Source organism: Spinacia oleracea, chromosome 2 (genome assembly GCF_020520425.1).
Source record: "Spinacia oleracea cultivar Varoflay chromosome 2, BTI_SOV_V1, whole genome shotgun sequence".
Taxonomy (NCBI): domain Eukaryota; kingdom Viridiplantae; phylum Streptophyta; class Magnoliopsida; order Caryophyllales; family Amaranthaceae; genus Spinacia; species Spinacia oleracea.
The window spans coordinates 67,703,513-67,720,340 of record NC_079488.1 but is presented as its reverse complement, the minus strand read 5'-3'; the positions used below and the strand labels follow the sequence as shown (position 1 = coordinate 67,720,340).

The following is a 16,828-nucleotide window of genomic DNA, read 5'->3' as shown; positions in this document are numbered from 1 at the left end:
TCTTTACTACTTCCTCCATCTCTTTTTGTTCTTTACGTTTTTCTTTTTAGGTGTCCCAAAACGTTCTTTACATTTCCTTTTATATTGTCACATAAATGCTTTAATATTCTATCAAAATTTATGTCCAATTATTATTTTAACCAATTAAATTTATTGAGTCATTTAATTTCTCACACTTTTCCATTGGGACATTAATTTTTTTTCATTTTCCCAATATCACAATTTTGATAAAAGTGAAAACATTATAAATAAACGTAATTTGTCTTGTTTAAATAAAAAAATATAGAGGAATTTCAATGCACATTAATTTGTCATTATAACACGTGCAAAATACCAAACGTAAAGAACAAAAAGAGACGGAGGGAGTAGCTAACTACTCCTTCCATCTCATTTTACTTGCTCCATTTGACCAATTTTTATGAGGGTTTTTAATGAAATTAGGGAGTATAGTTATAGTATTTAGTTAACTTGTGCTGGTTTAAATAAATATGGGGTATAATTTAAGCTATTTAGGCCCTGTTTAGTTCACCTTATTTCAAGACCTTATTACTTATTTCAGATTTAATCAGATCATATCAGACCAGATCAGATCGGGAAAAATAAGTTCAGATCAGATCAGATCAAACCAGACCGATTATTATTATTATTATTATTATTATTGTTATTATTATTATTATTATTATTATTATTATTATTATTATTATTATTATTATTATAAAGAAACGATACACAAAGTTGGATGGGAGCCTAGCCACTAATTGGGCTCCAACACCCTTATTCAAAGCAAAACACAAACGATGAAAAAGAAAAGAACGAATGTTAGCAGCAACCGTGTTACTCTGAGCAACCCGAGAGACCCTAGCCATGAACTCGAGGGCATCACACCCCAGTTCTCCAAAGGTAGAGAAAGCAAAAGCGATAAAACCATACCCGTTGTCTATGCACTTCGCCCCATTGTTATTATATATTATTATTATTATTATTATTATTATTATTTTATTATTATTTATTATTAGTAGTATTTTATTATTTTATTATTATTATTATTGGTATATGTTTATATCATTGTTATTATATTTAATATTTTACTAACATTATTGCTTTAATAAAAAATAATGTTGTTGCCGATGCAATTAAAATCTACTTCATTATTTAAGGCATAAAAAAACATTAACAAAACATTCAAATGCATCATGTCCAAATTAAAACCATTAAGTTTAGATCAGAAACGATATGATCAGGTCATGTCCATATCAGAACTAATTTTTATACATCAGAACCATTATATATCCAGACCAGAACTGATAGATTTGATACTATCCAGATCATAATTGATCGGTACAGATCATGTACAGATCATGTCCAGATCATGTTCAATTCTGCAAATATCTTGTCTACATCAGAACCGATCCTTACATCTACATCAGATTATGACCAGATTAGAACTGATCTGTATAGATCATGACTAGATCAGAACTGATCTGTACAGATCATGTCCAGTCAGAACTGAACTGTACAGATCATGTCCAGATCAGAACGGATCTATACAGATCAGAACTGATTTCTACAAATCGTGTCCAGATCAGAACCGATCTGTAGAAATCATGTCCAGATCAGAACTTATATGTCTAGATCATAACAGATCTATCTAGATCATGTATAGGTTTATCTAATATAAGGAATAGTTAAATCATGAGCAAAGTCAAATAAATAATAACAATATTATAAATTTGTGTAACATTATAACAATATTATAAATTTGTGTAACATTTATTTTACACGTAAGTCGTTTAAGATTAATAAATGTAGATTTTTGTTTAAACTTAATTCCGAAGAATCAGATCAGATCAGATCAGATCAGACCAGAACAGACCAGATAAGATCAGATCAGAAAAAATAAGTTCAGATCAGATCAGACCAGACCAGATCAGAAGAAATAAGGTGAACTAAACAGGGCCTTAGTTTACGTATTTGTGGTTATTAGTCCATAGAAGATTTTATTATATTTTCGAAAACTCACATATGAAGGAACCTTACCTATAAAACATAACTCCTTGCAATTAAAATGTTATTCATATGGCATCTGCAAAATTCTTATAGAAGATTCTTAATGTAAATGTTAATAAAATATTTAATTTCTCTTTTTTCAAAACCTTTTAATTATCTTTTTTCTTCCCGCTCTTGATCGAATGCCATAGGTTATTTCACTTTTATAATATGTTTAAATTTTATTATAATTTGAGTTAGGAAATAAATCCTTTCCGTATTCATGGCAACCTAGCAGCATATTTTTAGGATTGGTTAACAACGTAACAGTAAAGTCAACTGATCCAACATACTTCCTCCGTTTCTTATTACTTGACACATTTTAATTTTGACACTATTTACATTGCAATTTTGATGGTGCAGGCGTGTGCACGTAGCTCTAGGTGTACCGGAATCAAAACGACCAACATTAAACACAAAACATCCGTTTTTACAATTCCCTTGAACAAAAGAACAATTCTCTTGAACAAAAGAACATTAAAGGCTCTATTTTTTTCTGTTATGTTTTTCGCGTTTTTATTTGACTCGTTGTTATTCTTGAGATATATATTCTTCTTGATTTTATGTTTTGAATTTAAACTGTGAAGAGGAGAGAGAAAGTGTGAAATAGGTTTTCTAAAATGGTTTTTAGAGAGAGAGTAATGAAAATTCCCAAAATTTCGTTGATTTTTCTGCTTCAACATCAAATTAAATTGATTCTTCTTCTTCAAATTTGAATTTTGCAGCTGATAATCAGATTCTGGGAGGTAATTTTTCAATTTTTATAATAATAAATTGTATGTTTTTGATGATTTTGATTTTGTAATAATCGTGTTTTTGATGATTTTGATTTTGTAATAATCATGTTTTGATGATTTTGATGATTTTGATGATTTTGATGATTTTAATGAATCGAATAATGTAATAATACGCTGATTTCGTGAAATCGTTGATTGTGAAGATTTTGATTATGTAATTACGATTTTTTTTTCTAGAGAAGAACATTTTAACGTATTTAAAGAACATATGCTCGTATTAAAAGAACAATTTCATTATAGTAGAAAAATAGACCATATGCTTTTCATAATTTTTTATTTTATTTTATTGTGTTCTTCTTTTTTATTATTTTGCGTTTCATAATGTGTTCTATTTATTTTATTGTATTATTTTTCGTGTTATTTTTTATTTATCCTTTGTTCTTTTGATTGCGTTCTTGTTATTATACATGTTAACTTATTTTTTTCCAAATATTATGAATAATGTGTTTGATAATTCATAACATAATGATGCTAATGATGATTTAGAATCATATGTTATTGTGGGACAAAGTAATTGACTTGTTCTTTTAGTCTCTCTATTTGCTCTTTTAGTCTTTTCATTTGTTCTTTTTATAATGTTCTTTTAAAATAACAAAATAAAACACGTGCACAATTCTCATTATGCACTCTTTAAGAATTTTTCCTTTCTCCTTCTCTGTTCTTCTTTGATTCTAATTCCTATTTTTTCATTTTCTATTTTCAGCAACTATATATACTTATGAATCATAATCATTAGTCATTTTAGAAAATTTGAAACACATTTTAGAGAGAGAAAGCGGATATGATTTATATTCTCTCAACATAAGAGAGATTTTTTTGAGAGAGAAAGAGTGAGATAGTGAGTAAAAGAGTAAAAAGTACATTTTCTCCTTATTCTCTCTCTAAAATTCCTTCTGAATGTTTCTCCTTAGTTGAAAATGAGAGAATTAAGAAAAATACTAGTTCAATTTGGCTAGTTTTTGAAGCAAGAGAATCACATGAGAGCATGATATTTTCATAGGATTGAGATCAGTTTTTGAAAATTTATTAAAAGATATTGATACTCTTGATAAATGTTGATCAAGTATTTAATGTACGCTTCCTTGTTCTTTCCTCTAATGTTCTTTTCAAATTGTAATGTTCTTTTCATAACTTTACATTTATTATGTAGTAAACATAGATTATTCTTTTAAATCAATATAGTTTGTTCTTTTATATCAAATAGACTGCTCTTTTAAATTTTTAGAGAGTTTTTTTTAATACAATTAATGATTATTTTTATAAAATTAAAACACATTTTGAATTTTAAAAAATAAATAAATTTTGCTAATAGTATAAAAATAACTTTTAAAAGAACATAGATATTATTTTAACTCGTAACACAATTATTGTACTTTTTTTTATTAAAAGAACAAAAAAGATTTTAAAAGGAACAGATTTATGATTTTAAGTCCAAAACCATTAAAACACAATTTATTAAAAGAACAAACTACACTTGTAAACGAACATAACAACATTGTAGATCTGGTTTTAAGTTCAACAACTTCATTGTAGTCTCGTCTTCTTTTCTTAATAAGAACACATAAAGCATAGGAAAAGAACAGTAATAAATTAAAAACACCATAGAACTGGTTTAAAGTTCTTCAAAAAAAATTCGTTTCATTTTAATTAGAATATATAATGGTTTGCAAAGAACAAATAACACTTATAAAAGAACATAGTCTGATTCGTGGTGAAAGAACAAAAATACTTTAAAAAAATATAGATTTAGTTTTAAGTGCATCAAAAAATCGTCGTTTCGTCTTTTTAATTAGAACATAAAATCGTATGAATAGAACAAATAACACTTAATAAAAGAACATAGATTTGATGCGTGGGATAAGAACAAAACTACCTTTAAATAAAAATATAGATCTAGTTTTAAGTGCATCCAAATATCGTCGTTTTCGTCTTTTTAATTAGAACACCAAATGGTTTAAAAAGAAAAAATACAACTAATAAAAGAACATAGATTTGTTGTTCTTTTCGTTCCTTTCATTTTGTTCTTTTGTTTGATATGGAAAAAGATGTTGTTCTTTTTCATGTACGTGTTTTGTTCTTTTTTCCTTTTTTTGTTGTTTTTTTTTTTTGAGTTTTTGTTATTTTCTTTTTCTTTTGATTTTTGTTCTTTGTGTGTTATAAAAAAGTTGTTCTTTTTTTAAATTATTTTGTGTTCTTTTTACCATTTTTTACCGTTTTTTAATTTTTTAAATAATATTATCGATACTTGATTTTTTTGTTGTTTTTCTGTTGCATTTTTCACATGATGTTCTTTTTGAAAAGTAGTTGTTCTTTTTATAGTTTATCAGGAGAGATAATATGTTCTTTTCATTTTTGTATCTTTTATTTGGTTTTTAACATTAGTGTTCTTTTTAGGTTTTGGTTAATGTTCTTTTCGTTTGCTCTATTATGTTCTTTCTGTTTAGTTTATTATGTTCTTTTGCGTTATTTTTGGTTTTTGCGTTTTGTTTTAATGTTTATGGCTGCACCATCCGCACGTTGATTAAATTTGTTTCAATGAATATTTTTTAAACATCAACTTTTAAAAAAAATTCCTATTCATAAATCATAATGGATGATAGTATGATACGGAGTATTAATGTTTGGTATCATGCATTGGAAAATGTGCTTAAAGAATTGTGTAATCTAAAAAAGAACGGAAGAACTATCAATTTTGATCCAACAAATTTCTCAAACTCATCTTCTTATATTGAAAAGCCGAAAGGAAGGAAGTGTTTGGCGTATTTTTTTCCTTTTTTACCCCTCCCTTTGATTAAATATTACATAATTATGTAAATGCACTAATCTAAACTCTGGCTCATGTACTCCGTAGAAACCAGTAGAAGTTTCTCGCTCTCTCCTCACCTTCATAACAAAACCACAACCATCGCCAATCGCAAGAAAAGCTCAATAAGGTAATTAACTTTATTACTCAACTTTAAATTTGTTATATGTTAAGATCTACGTTTCATATTTTGTTCATTAATTAGAGTTTTGGATTCGAGTTTCGATTTAACGTCTATTGTTGGAGATAAGTTAAGTACTTAATTTAATTCAGACTTTTACATGCATGTGTTTATTTATTTGAAATTGGTCTCAAATCTGGGTTTTTGGTTTAAAGTTATCTGATTACAGGGGCGTAAGTGACAATATCGATTGAATCCTCTACAAATCAATGATGTGAAGATGTTGAGGTGTTGTTCTCTCTTGATATTTCGTGTGGTGTCTGATTCGTCTGAATTGAGTGCTTCAATACGTCTGGAGTCAGGTTTATTTTTACTCCTATTTTCTTCATTTTTTTTCCAATTATATATAGTACTAGATTTTAGTCGGTGCGATGCACATATTTGTTAAGTTAAAATAAAACTCCTATATTATATTAGTTTTTAATTTTGGATTAAATTCATTTTAGATTTATTTTTTAATTATTAGAGTGTTTGAGTTCGTATGAAGTTGTATATGCGTAATATTAGTAATTAGTTTATAAAATTATATACGTGGCACCTAATTATCTATCTACGTGACACTCGACTTTTTTTATTCAAAAATAATTTTGAAATCTTATTTTTCATTAGCCGAAACCATTGGATTTTCTACGTGATGCTCTAAAATTGGATTAGTGTTTGATTTTAGATTGAATTTGTTTTAGATTAGTGTTTAATTTTGGATGAATTTTATTTTTTAGATTGGTGTTTTATTTTGGATGAATTTTATTTAAGAGTTATTTTTTAATTTGTATGGAGCTGTATATATTAATCATTAATTATCTAGATGGCACTCGATTTTTTTAATTTAAAAATAAATTAGAGACCTTATTTTTCATTGACCGAAACCCATAGTAATCCTAGATGGTGCTCTAATATTTCAGTAAATATGCCTCCTTTATATATATATATAATATATTAGAATATTAGATTAAAAGTTTTAAAAAATCCGAATTATTTATTTTGAAAACATAAATAAAAATAAAAATATCTAATTACTCAGCTTTCCTAGTTTCTTCCCCCCTTATTGTGCGTCATTCATACACCTTACACTTTCTCCGATCAATCAACATCCACATTTCACATTTGTCGATATTTCTCTCTCCTCCTCACAATTTTAGCCCGTGCGATGCACGAATTCTATTAAATTGTTAAGTTAAAACAAAACTATTATATATACCAACTTTTGTATTTATATATTAGATTAGATAAGTGTTTGATGTTGGATTGAACTTCATTTTATATTTATTTTTTAATTGTTAGAGTGGTTGATACGTAGTATTCGTAATTAATTAATAAAAATATCTACGTGTAACCTAATAATTTATCTACGTGGCACTCGACTTTTTTAATTCATAAATAATTTTGAAATCTTACTTTTCATTCTCCAAAACCATTAGATTTCCTACGTGGCGCTCTAATATTGGATTAGTGTTTGATTTTGGATTGAATTTCATTTTAGATTAGTGTTTGATTTTGGATTGAAATTTATTTAAGATTAGTGTTTGATTTAGGGTTAAATTTTATTTTAGATTTATTTTTTAATAATTAAAAAATAAATCTAAAATGAAATTCATTTGATTATGGATGGAGTTGTACATATCAGTAATTAATTAATTGAAATATCTTTGTGGCACCTAATTAATTATCTATGTGACACTTGATTTTTTTTAATTCAAAAATAAATTAGAAATCTTATTTTTCATTGGCCCAAACCATTAGTAATTCTACGTGGCGCTCTAATATCTCAGCAAATATGCATCCCTTATATATGTATATTAGATTACTCCACATTAAATTAGAATTGGATTTATTTTATTTTACGGATTTTTCATGAAATGCCCCTGAGGTTTGTCTTAATGCACCAAATACCCCTAAACTTTCCAGAATGCACCAAATACCCCTGAGGTTTAGTATAAATACACAAAATGCCCATAAGGTTAACGGACGTTAAGTCCCCGTTAGCGTATGTTTACATTTTTGCCCTTAATAAACCGTTTTCTTTATTTATACTAACATTAACCATTAATTATATTAATTAACCCGTAATTACCCCTTAATTAAATTAATTAACCCTTAATTAAATGAAAGAACCAATTACCCAAAAAATTTTGGATTCTTCATTCCCACCTTATACCTTTGGTCTGTCTCCTCAAGTCCACCACCACCATGTCAACCCCCTAATTCCTCTCTCCATTATCAACACCAACCATAGCTCCATCCTCGCAACCACCTCCATCCACACAGGACCAATTAATTAGAGGAGAGAGAACGCAACCATGCCGCCACCACCAAACCCCACCACCGACATGCTGCCACCATCAAACCCCACTCCCCCCTTCCTCACCGGCGGCGTTTCCCTCCCCTCCCCCACCTTACCCACTGCTCCCCACTACTGTCGCCACCACCAAACCCGCGTTTCCCTCCCCCTCACTTCCCCCACCTTCCTCATTCCCCACTGCCGCCGCCACCAAACCCCACTTCGCCTTCCTCGTTGGCGTCGTTGCCCTCCCCGCACATCCCCCTCCGTTACGGTCAAGGCAACTAGCAGCAATGGTTGATTGAAATCCCCCATTGCTGATTTGGGAATCAATTTTTTGGGGATCTGGATTTTGAGAGAGGAAAATCGATCTGTTTCGCCGGTGGCGGTGGCGGTGTGGGGTGGTGGTGAGGAAGAGAAGGGGTTAGCATGGCGGTGTGTGGTGGTGGTGAGGAAGAGAAGGGCTGCCATGGTGCTTCCAACTCAGAAAAATGACTGCCATTTTTAACAGGGAAGAAGGAAGGGGAGAGAAAGAAAAATGAATAAAAAATAAAAGAAATTAAAAGGAAAAGAGAAAAATAAAATTAAAATTAAATTAAAGTTAAGTTAACGGAGTTAACGAAAAATAGTCAATTTGGGCATTTTGTGTATTTATACTAAACCTCAGGGCTATTTGGTGCATTCTGGAAAGTTTAGGGGTATTTGGTGCATTAAGACAAACCTCAGGGGCATTTCATGAAAAATCCGTTTATTTTATTCTTCTTTTAATTTTTTGCCTGATTTTTTCCAATTTGAGGTCCCCTCCCCCCCCCCTTTTTAGCATAGATATTATTTAATTTCTTTTTTTTAATTAAATGCATGATTGTATTTTTCCTTCATTAAGTCCAATTTGAGTTTTTCTTGATAATTTATTTTTCAAAGTAATAGTAATAGGCATAACGTGCATTTCCTGCTTGAGTAGTTGAATGTCATAGTATATAGTTCATTGAACTACATTTTTCCAATCGATTTACCAATTTCAATTTAATTACGAAAGAGATTCAAGAGTATAGTTTATTGGAAGAGCAAGAGTAGCCCTACAATCCACCCCGCTACCAGAAACGTCATTCTGATACTCCAAAGTAGCGAATTATATTCCTTAGGAGGAGCTTCCAAGTTTCCTGGATTCGCAACCTCTCCTAACCTCTCTTCTCTCTTCAGAAATAAGTACTACGTATATAGTAGTAGTAGTTGTTGTGTAGGAATATCAATTTTGTTTTTGCTTTAGCTTGTTGCTTTATCTTTAGGAAACTGTGTGATGCATAAGAGGATTTATAAACCTATTTTAGATGCACGCCTGCAGTTTAACAATATTATTACACTCTGTAATATTAATGATTTAGTTTTCCACATTAAATTAATTAGAGCATATTATAATTTTGGTATTTGATCGTTTAACATATTTGAAATTTCTGTATGAGAACTCCATGAAGTTCTTCTAGAACAATTCAGAATGACAAGAAAATTTATAAGGGCCAACCGGCAAGGACAAGTTTCTTTTACCAATTTGCTTTCTTATGTAAAATTATAAACACTCTTGGGAGTGGTTGTCGCTATAAAACTCACGCAATCTTACGGGGTAACTCTTGACTCGCTCAATTAAATTATACTTGTAATATATTGCATTATCTCGATTTGAAGGAGCTAAGAGCTAAATCTGTCATTACCACATTAATAAAATAAATATGCTTGTTAGTGTACAAAAGGTTAATACTTCCAATTGAAGAAGTCCTTCTGAAGCCAAGACAACACATCATCCTCGATGCAAATAACATAAATAGCAAACAAAGTATATTATTTGATATTTGTTAGTACTTTGTTAGCATTGTTACTTTTTGTTAGTACTTTGTTGTTTGAAATGTTAATAACATGTTTCATGGAAATTCTTAAATTTTAACGTACCAAGTTACTAGTAATCTACAAAATCCCCGTTGTATAACTTCAAGCATCACCAGGCCTTCCTTTCAAACCCAAAAGTTGCAAACTCCACATACCAAAAAATCGAGATCTACAGACACATTGCTATTGCTTCAGATTGCTCAAAATTAAAGAAAAAAATCAACCTTATCAAACATATATATTGAAATTAATTGAATTATAGTTGAAATCCCATCTTGATCCACGAGCTCCTGATTGAAAATTGAAATCCAGCATGATCATATGTATTTATTCTAAAATCCATAGCATAACAACAACTGTTACAATTCAACATAAATCAAACATACTAATGTAAAAGAGAAATCACAAAAGTTAAAGTACAATTAACTGAGACAACAACAATCATCATAATTAATTGAATGATATTACTCGAATTTGATGGAGTTGGTCTAGATTGTAGATCATCCAGTTATATATCTAGATTTATTTAGCCGTTGTTGCTTCTCTTGATTATGATAATCTCTATTATATAAGCCAAGAGGGGAGGGTTATTTACGTAACAACACTTTTGGTGTCCACCAAGTAAAAGACTAAAAAAACCCCAACACCCCCAACAGATTACCTTCAACCCTTTCCACGCTAGTACTGCTTTCTCCTTCCTCAGTCTCACTTGCTCATTTTTGTTTTCTCAAAACCTAAACCTAAAAGCTTCGAATATCTCTCTCCACAAACACTAGAGCAAGAGAAATCGAGAGAGGAGAGAAAAAAATGGAAGATCCCAACACCCAAACATACGATGTTCCTCTCACGGATCTGCCTGGGTTCCCACCGATTTGGCCGAATCAAAACCCGATGTTGTTGTTAGCGGTGAAAAATCCTCCGGCAATCCGTCGACATTAATGGTTCTCGCCAGGAGAAGGCTGTAGCGGCATTCCCGACTTTTTCGTTAATTCTCTCTCCTCTGAACCTGTAAGCTCCACTCTAATGTCTAAATCACGATTTCTGTTTTTTTTGTTTGATTTGGTTAAATCTTAGAAATTGAACTTAGTTTCAGATGGAAGGTGTTTACCTTGATTAGATGATTTTTCCTCAAAATGGAGATGTTTCCAGAATTTGATATTTGCGTTTAATTTTTGCTTTTGTTTTTTTTTCAATTTCTGAGATTGTTTCTGGAATTTGATCTACAAATTTTGATCCGATAATAATAATTCTCATTTTGAAGTGAATAAATTGGATTTTGGTGAAGACGATGATGATGTGGGAGAGAGAAAGGCATATCCACATATGGGGTTTGGGTTTTAGAAGTGATGCTGCTACAAACTAGGGTTGCTACTCCCTTCACCATCTTTCTCTTGCTTCTCTTGAGGTTGTTCTTCTTTCTCCTTTGTCGTTATTTTTCTGAATGTTGTGGGATGGCAAATTTATCTTATCAAAGGTAATTATGAGCTTTTTTGGAGTTTGGTATCTGGGATTTAAAATTACAATTTATTAAATGAAAATTTGGACCAAAGAAAAGCGACTGAAAAACGAAAATCTTACATTTAAACCTTCAGTTTGACTACATCACATAATAGATGGTTGATAATCAGGGAAAAGGAGGATTAATACTCCGTAACACAGTAGTTTTTTTGTTAAGACAAAAGTGATAGAAATTTAACCAATATCCAATATTAAACGACAAAGATGGGGAGGGGCATTTCAGTATACTGTGATAATACATGGATTTGATCTTATTTTATTGATGGGATATGTTTATTCCTGCAGTGCTGCTGATTGGAAGTTTGGAGCGGAGCAGTTTGTTAAAATGCTCCCAGATAAAGTACATGTTCATTGTAAGGATGTTTCTCGCTTTTGTTATTTTTGTTTTATGCTATTTTGTTGGAGTGGATATATGTAGTTGTTTTAATATGGCAAGGCTTTCAATTTGATCTGTTGAAGGATGTCTGTTTCGTTTTGCAGCTTATTAATTATGTATTATGTCTGGCTAAATGGTTATACTCACGTACTGGGGTTTCTTGCTTTGTTTACGATTCCATTGCAATTGTTTGTTTCTTATGGTTGATTGCTTTGGTTAATTGGTTTTGAATGATTTTTGAATTGTTACAATGCAAATTCGTATTGGGTTGGACCTGATGGTATTGTTTGTTTCTTATGGTTGATTGATATGGATAATGCCATTAAATTTATTAAGAATTTAATAAATTCCATTGCAATATGAATTGTTCAAAACTGGAGAACTATAGGATTGGTCGTTCCAATGCAATAGAATCTATTAAGAACATAGATTCATATATTCAAGTCATATGAATCTATTTTTACAATGACTAGAATCTTTCCAATGTGAATTGTTCCAATGCAATAGAATCTATATAATAGAGATTGGCAAAGAAAACAAAGTCAATATTTTTTCCTGACATTTTCATTGTTTTGGCTTCACATGATTTGCTACAATAACAATCAATCAAATAAAGGTCTAATTAGTTATCTCATATTTATTATGAGTAGGGGAAAGGAACAAGACCCACAAGTGTGTGTGCGATGTGGCCGCTAAATTTTTCATCTTCAGAAGAGCCGTTGTTCTGCCTGTGCTTACCCCGTTGCTTGCACCAGGAAATGTATGCATCTTCATTTTTCTCTCTCACATATTTTTGCTGTTTTGATTGGTTTCATTCACTAGGGTATTGATGAATAATGAAAAAAGATATGAGCTGGTTTTTTTGTATGTTACAGTTAAAAGGGGGATCTTGCTTTTGTTGATTGGTCATGAGTGGGCCACGCTCTTTAAGGTACAGGCGAGGGAGCTGATGAAGCCCGTGCATCCTAAGGAGCTAAAGTGAAGTCTGATTTAAGTAGGTTGCACTCTCTGCTTGATGAGTTCATACCGACTATCGAGGGAGGAAATGGAATTTGTTATACTCATCCTGATAAATTACCAGGTTTTTTTTATTATTGTTAATTTAACAAGTTTTGTTTTTAAGGTGTAATTTCTTTTGATTTGGATGATGTTTGGTGTGTTGGGAGTAGCAAAGATCATATTGTAGACGGGATTTGATCCCAGAGAGTGCATATACTTTTTAATCTTTGCTACTTTTGTTGAATTTTATTTTGAAATTGATTCCTGTTTCAAATGGTAATGGAAGCCATATGATTTGGGAGCTGATGACGATGGTGTTTTCTCAATAGATGGTCTTATTCTTCCTCCTCCCGATCAAATGAATGAGGAAGGGTCTACTCTTCGCGTGTGGCGTCGGCCAGATCTGATTTCCAAATGCTTTATTATATTTTTTATGTTGATAATTGTGTGTCCAACAATGGCATTCTATGCATTAGCCAACCGGAGGGTTTGTGGGATGATTGGAAGTTGGCTTTATTGGCATTTGAACTGAATGAAAAATGGGGGTTTGAAACAGAGAAAATCCTGGGTTTGATTGTTTGGGTGTTGGGTACTCATCAGAAGTTTGATGTTGCTTGGTTATTGATTCGTGACTGGCACTAGTTCGCAGATACTCGACAAGCCATGCTTGCTGTCATTGAGAGTTGAGTTAGTCAGTTAGTTCATGATTTAATGCATGTTTTTTCATTAGCTAGCTTATGACAATGTAGGATTTACGTTTCAGTGCCAATATATTTGATTTTTGGGTTCATGTTACTATATGGCAGCAGAATCTATCATGCCAACAATGATGCTATGCAGGTTAATAGATTTTGTATTTTGTGTTTTCTTTGCCTCCTTGCTGCCTAATGTGCTTCAATCATTTATGGAACATGCTATAGATAAGAGAACCTAGGGAGGGATGAGATCAAGAGATTGCTTACACTACATAATGTGATCAGTATGTAGCTTATGTTGATGTTCACATTGATATGTAAACATGTATTGATCGTAGATTTTGGTCATAATGTGACTGGATTGATTTGAATGAGATCAATCGATTTCTTATGCAGTTACGCTCCATAATTTGATTGGATTGTAGCTTATATTGCTATTCGCATTGAGTTGTAAACGTGTACTTTAAACTTTCTACCTCTACCAATTAGATTTAGTTTTTTCGTCATGTAAAGATATTTGTTGTGATTAGTTGTAATAACCCTCTCTCGCCGTACTTATTCATCCTGGTCATGGAAACACTATCTCATATGATCCTGAACTTGGAGGCTAAGAAGGAGATCACAGGGATAAAAGTTTCAAGAGATGCGCCTCCCATATCCCATCTATTCTTTGCAGACGACTCCCTCTTCTGCTTCAGGGCTTTTCCAGATTCTTGTCAAAAAATCAAAGATACCATCAAATTCTTTTGTGAGATTTCAGGGGAAATGATCAATTACGATAAATCTGCAGTCATGTTCAGCCCGAACACACCCACTACTTTCAAACATATTATGAGAAAGATCCTGGGTACGCCAAGCACAGAAAAACTGGGTAAGTACCTTGGCTGCAATGTTGAAATTGACGGTAGAAGCTCACAGGTGTTCCACCAACTGGTTGAGAAAGTCCAAAGAAAGATCACCTCCTGGAAAAACTTGGCACTTTCACAGGCTGGGAGATTACTTCTCACCAATGGGATCCTTGCTGCCCTATGCGCCAATGTCCTCTCTGTTTTCTTGGCACCCACGCTAGTCAAGAAAAAAATAGACTCTATTCTCTGTAGGTATTGGTGGAAGGGAAGCAGCGAAACTAAGGGAATCTGTTGGAGAAAGAGGAGTCTCTTGGAAATTCCAAAAGAGAGAGGTGGGGTGGGACTTCGTAGTGTGCTCAGATTTAACACAGCGTTACTGGTGAAATATGCTCACCGCATTCACAACAATAACGAGCTACTTATTTCCAAAGTCTACAATGCAAAGTATAAAGGGACGCCAGTCGAACACGGTATAAGCGGAAAACAATGCAACACGGCATCATGGGGTTTCAAAGGGTTAGTAAGGAGTGTTGCGAAGTGCAGAGAAGGGTTTGGAAAAGTTATTGGGCGCGGGAACAGGATTGCAATCGGCGATGATAATTGGTTACCAAGTGGTAAACCATCGTTCAAATCTGAGCTAGACGCGGCTACACTTGGAACAAAAAAGGTGGAAGATCTAATGATTCCAGGCTCAAGGGTGTGGAACTCGAACCTTATTTGGAGATCTTTCGATCAGGAGTCAGCAAGAGCAATTCTGAGCACTCACATCCCTACGCAGGTCGGGGAGGACAAACTCCTTTGGGCCGGCACAGAAAGTGGTGCAGCAACTGCAAAATCAGTTTACGCCTATCTAGGGTCACAACTCGAGGAAGGACTTGGCTCTACAGCGAATGTGATGTTCTGGAAAAAGCTGTGGGGTATGCCTTGCTTACCCAAATGGAAGGTTTTTGTCTGGAAGATTCTGAATAAAGCACTAGCCCTGAATGCTAATCTTTGTAGACGGGGGGTCATGGTTTGTCAAGAGTGTCACCTGTGTGGGAAAGAGGTGGAAAACGAATCCCACCTATTTAGGGACTGTAGTGTCTCGAAACATATCTGGTACGCAACTGATTTTGGGATTCGACCCTAGGACGGGCCATCTGTTAGCATCAACACTTGGGTTATGAATTTCTTAAACTACATGTGGAAGGAAGACGGGCCTAATAGCCCGCGAGCAACAACCTTTGTCCTCTCTCTATGGGGGATTTGGTTACATCGAAATAGCGTGGTCTTCAAACGATGCCAGGTCAATCCAAGAAGCATTATGGAAATCATCTTGAAGATGAAAAAGGAGAATGGCGAGGCTATTCAGCTTAGGGAAAAGCTTGGAAATAACTTAAAGCCAATCCACAAGGACTTCTCTAACCCGGTTGCGATCCTCATAGGAGATTTCAACAACACAGGTCTCAAACTCATGGTGGATGGGGCATGGAAGAGAAAGAAGAACGGGGATGCAGTGGCTGCGGTGGGTTGGATCATCAAGCATGACCAAATAACGCTAGCACAAGGGGGGTGCAGGATAAGAGCGTCCTCGGCTTTGCAAGCGGAAGGATACGCGATACTTAGAGGATTGATCGAGGCAAAGAGCAGGAATATCAAGCAACTAACAACTCTCTCGGACAACAGAACAATCTGCAATCTGCTGCAGGAAAATAAAATGGGTTCGATTGAGATTGCAAGCATTTTGGGAGACATTAGAAGCTGTGCTAGTAATTTTGAGTTTTGCTCGGTAGTTAATGTTAGTAGAAATTGCATAAATCCTGCCCATGACCTTGCCTCTAGAGCAAGAAAACATGGGATGGTTGACTCTGTGTAAGCTGCTTGCTCTTGTTGTCAAAAAAAAAAAAACAATTTAGTTTTTTATAATAATTTCGCACGCATTGCGTGCTTATAAGACTAGTCACAAAATAAATGGAGAGGGGAATAAGGGTCTAAAAGATCTTTCTGATATTTGCAAAAAAATTATGATCTAGAACTTCTTTTTTTTAGCTTTGATAGTACTCTAATGCGATAAAGTTGATGATATTGTATATTGCCGTTGCCGAATTACCGGTAGTTACGATGTTCTAAGAACTAAGAATGTAGCTTTCCTTTATTACTTTTTTAATTTTTATTCTCAATATGATCTTTAAGATACCTTAATTTTGAGCAATCAATTTATTCGATTTTCCATTTCATCTTTTCTTAATCACATACTCCTATTTTACCATGTGTTGTTGATGCTTTATAGATATATCCCAAACTTGGATTTGGTCATAAGCTCTATGCGTGTAACTTCCAACTTTATGTTGATTTGTCTTTAGGCCAGTAGTATAATCATATTCCCTTTGTGTGTTAAAAAATAACTACTTAATAAAGGCATATACATGA

At 32.8% G+C, this 16,828-nt stretch overlaps 1 protein-coding gene across 4 annotated transcripts; it reads left to right on the top strand.

Moving 5' to 3' along the window:
- The first annotated feature begins 10,627 nt into the window (after positions 1-10,627).
- LOC110774919 (uncharacterized) lies at positions 10,628-16,513 on the top strand. Of its 4 annotated transcripts, none has more exons than XM_056836931.1 (5): positions 10,629-10,991; positions 11,245-11,388; positions 11,787-11,854; positions 12,528-12,637; positions 12,753-16,513. In XM_056836931.1, the coding sequence occupies exon 5, from the start codon at positions 14,142-14,144 to the stop codon at positions 15,546-15,548; it is 1,407 nt and encodes a 468-aa protein (XP_056692909.1). In that variant the 5' UTR covers positions 10,629-10,991; positions 11,245-11,388; positions 11,787-11,854; positions 12,528-12,637; positions 12,753-14,141; the 3' UTR covers positions 15,549-16,513. The 4 variants fall into 4 exon arrangements, with proteins under 4 accessions (XP_056692911.1, XP_056692909.1, XP_056692910.1 ...); XM_056836932.1 differs by having other exon boundaries at positions 11,245-11,457; XM_056836934.1 differs by having other exon boundaries at positions 10,641-10,991; positions 11,245-11,457; positions 12,753-13,744.
- The last annotated feature ends 315 nt before the right edge of the window (positions 16,514-16,828 follow it).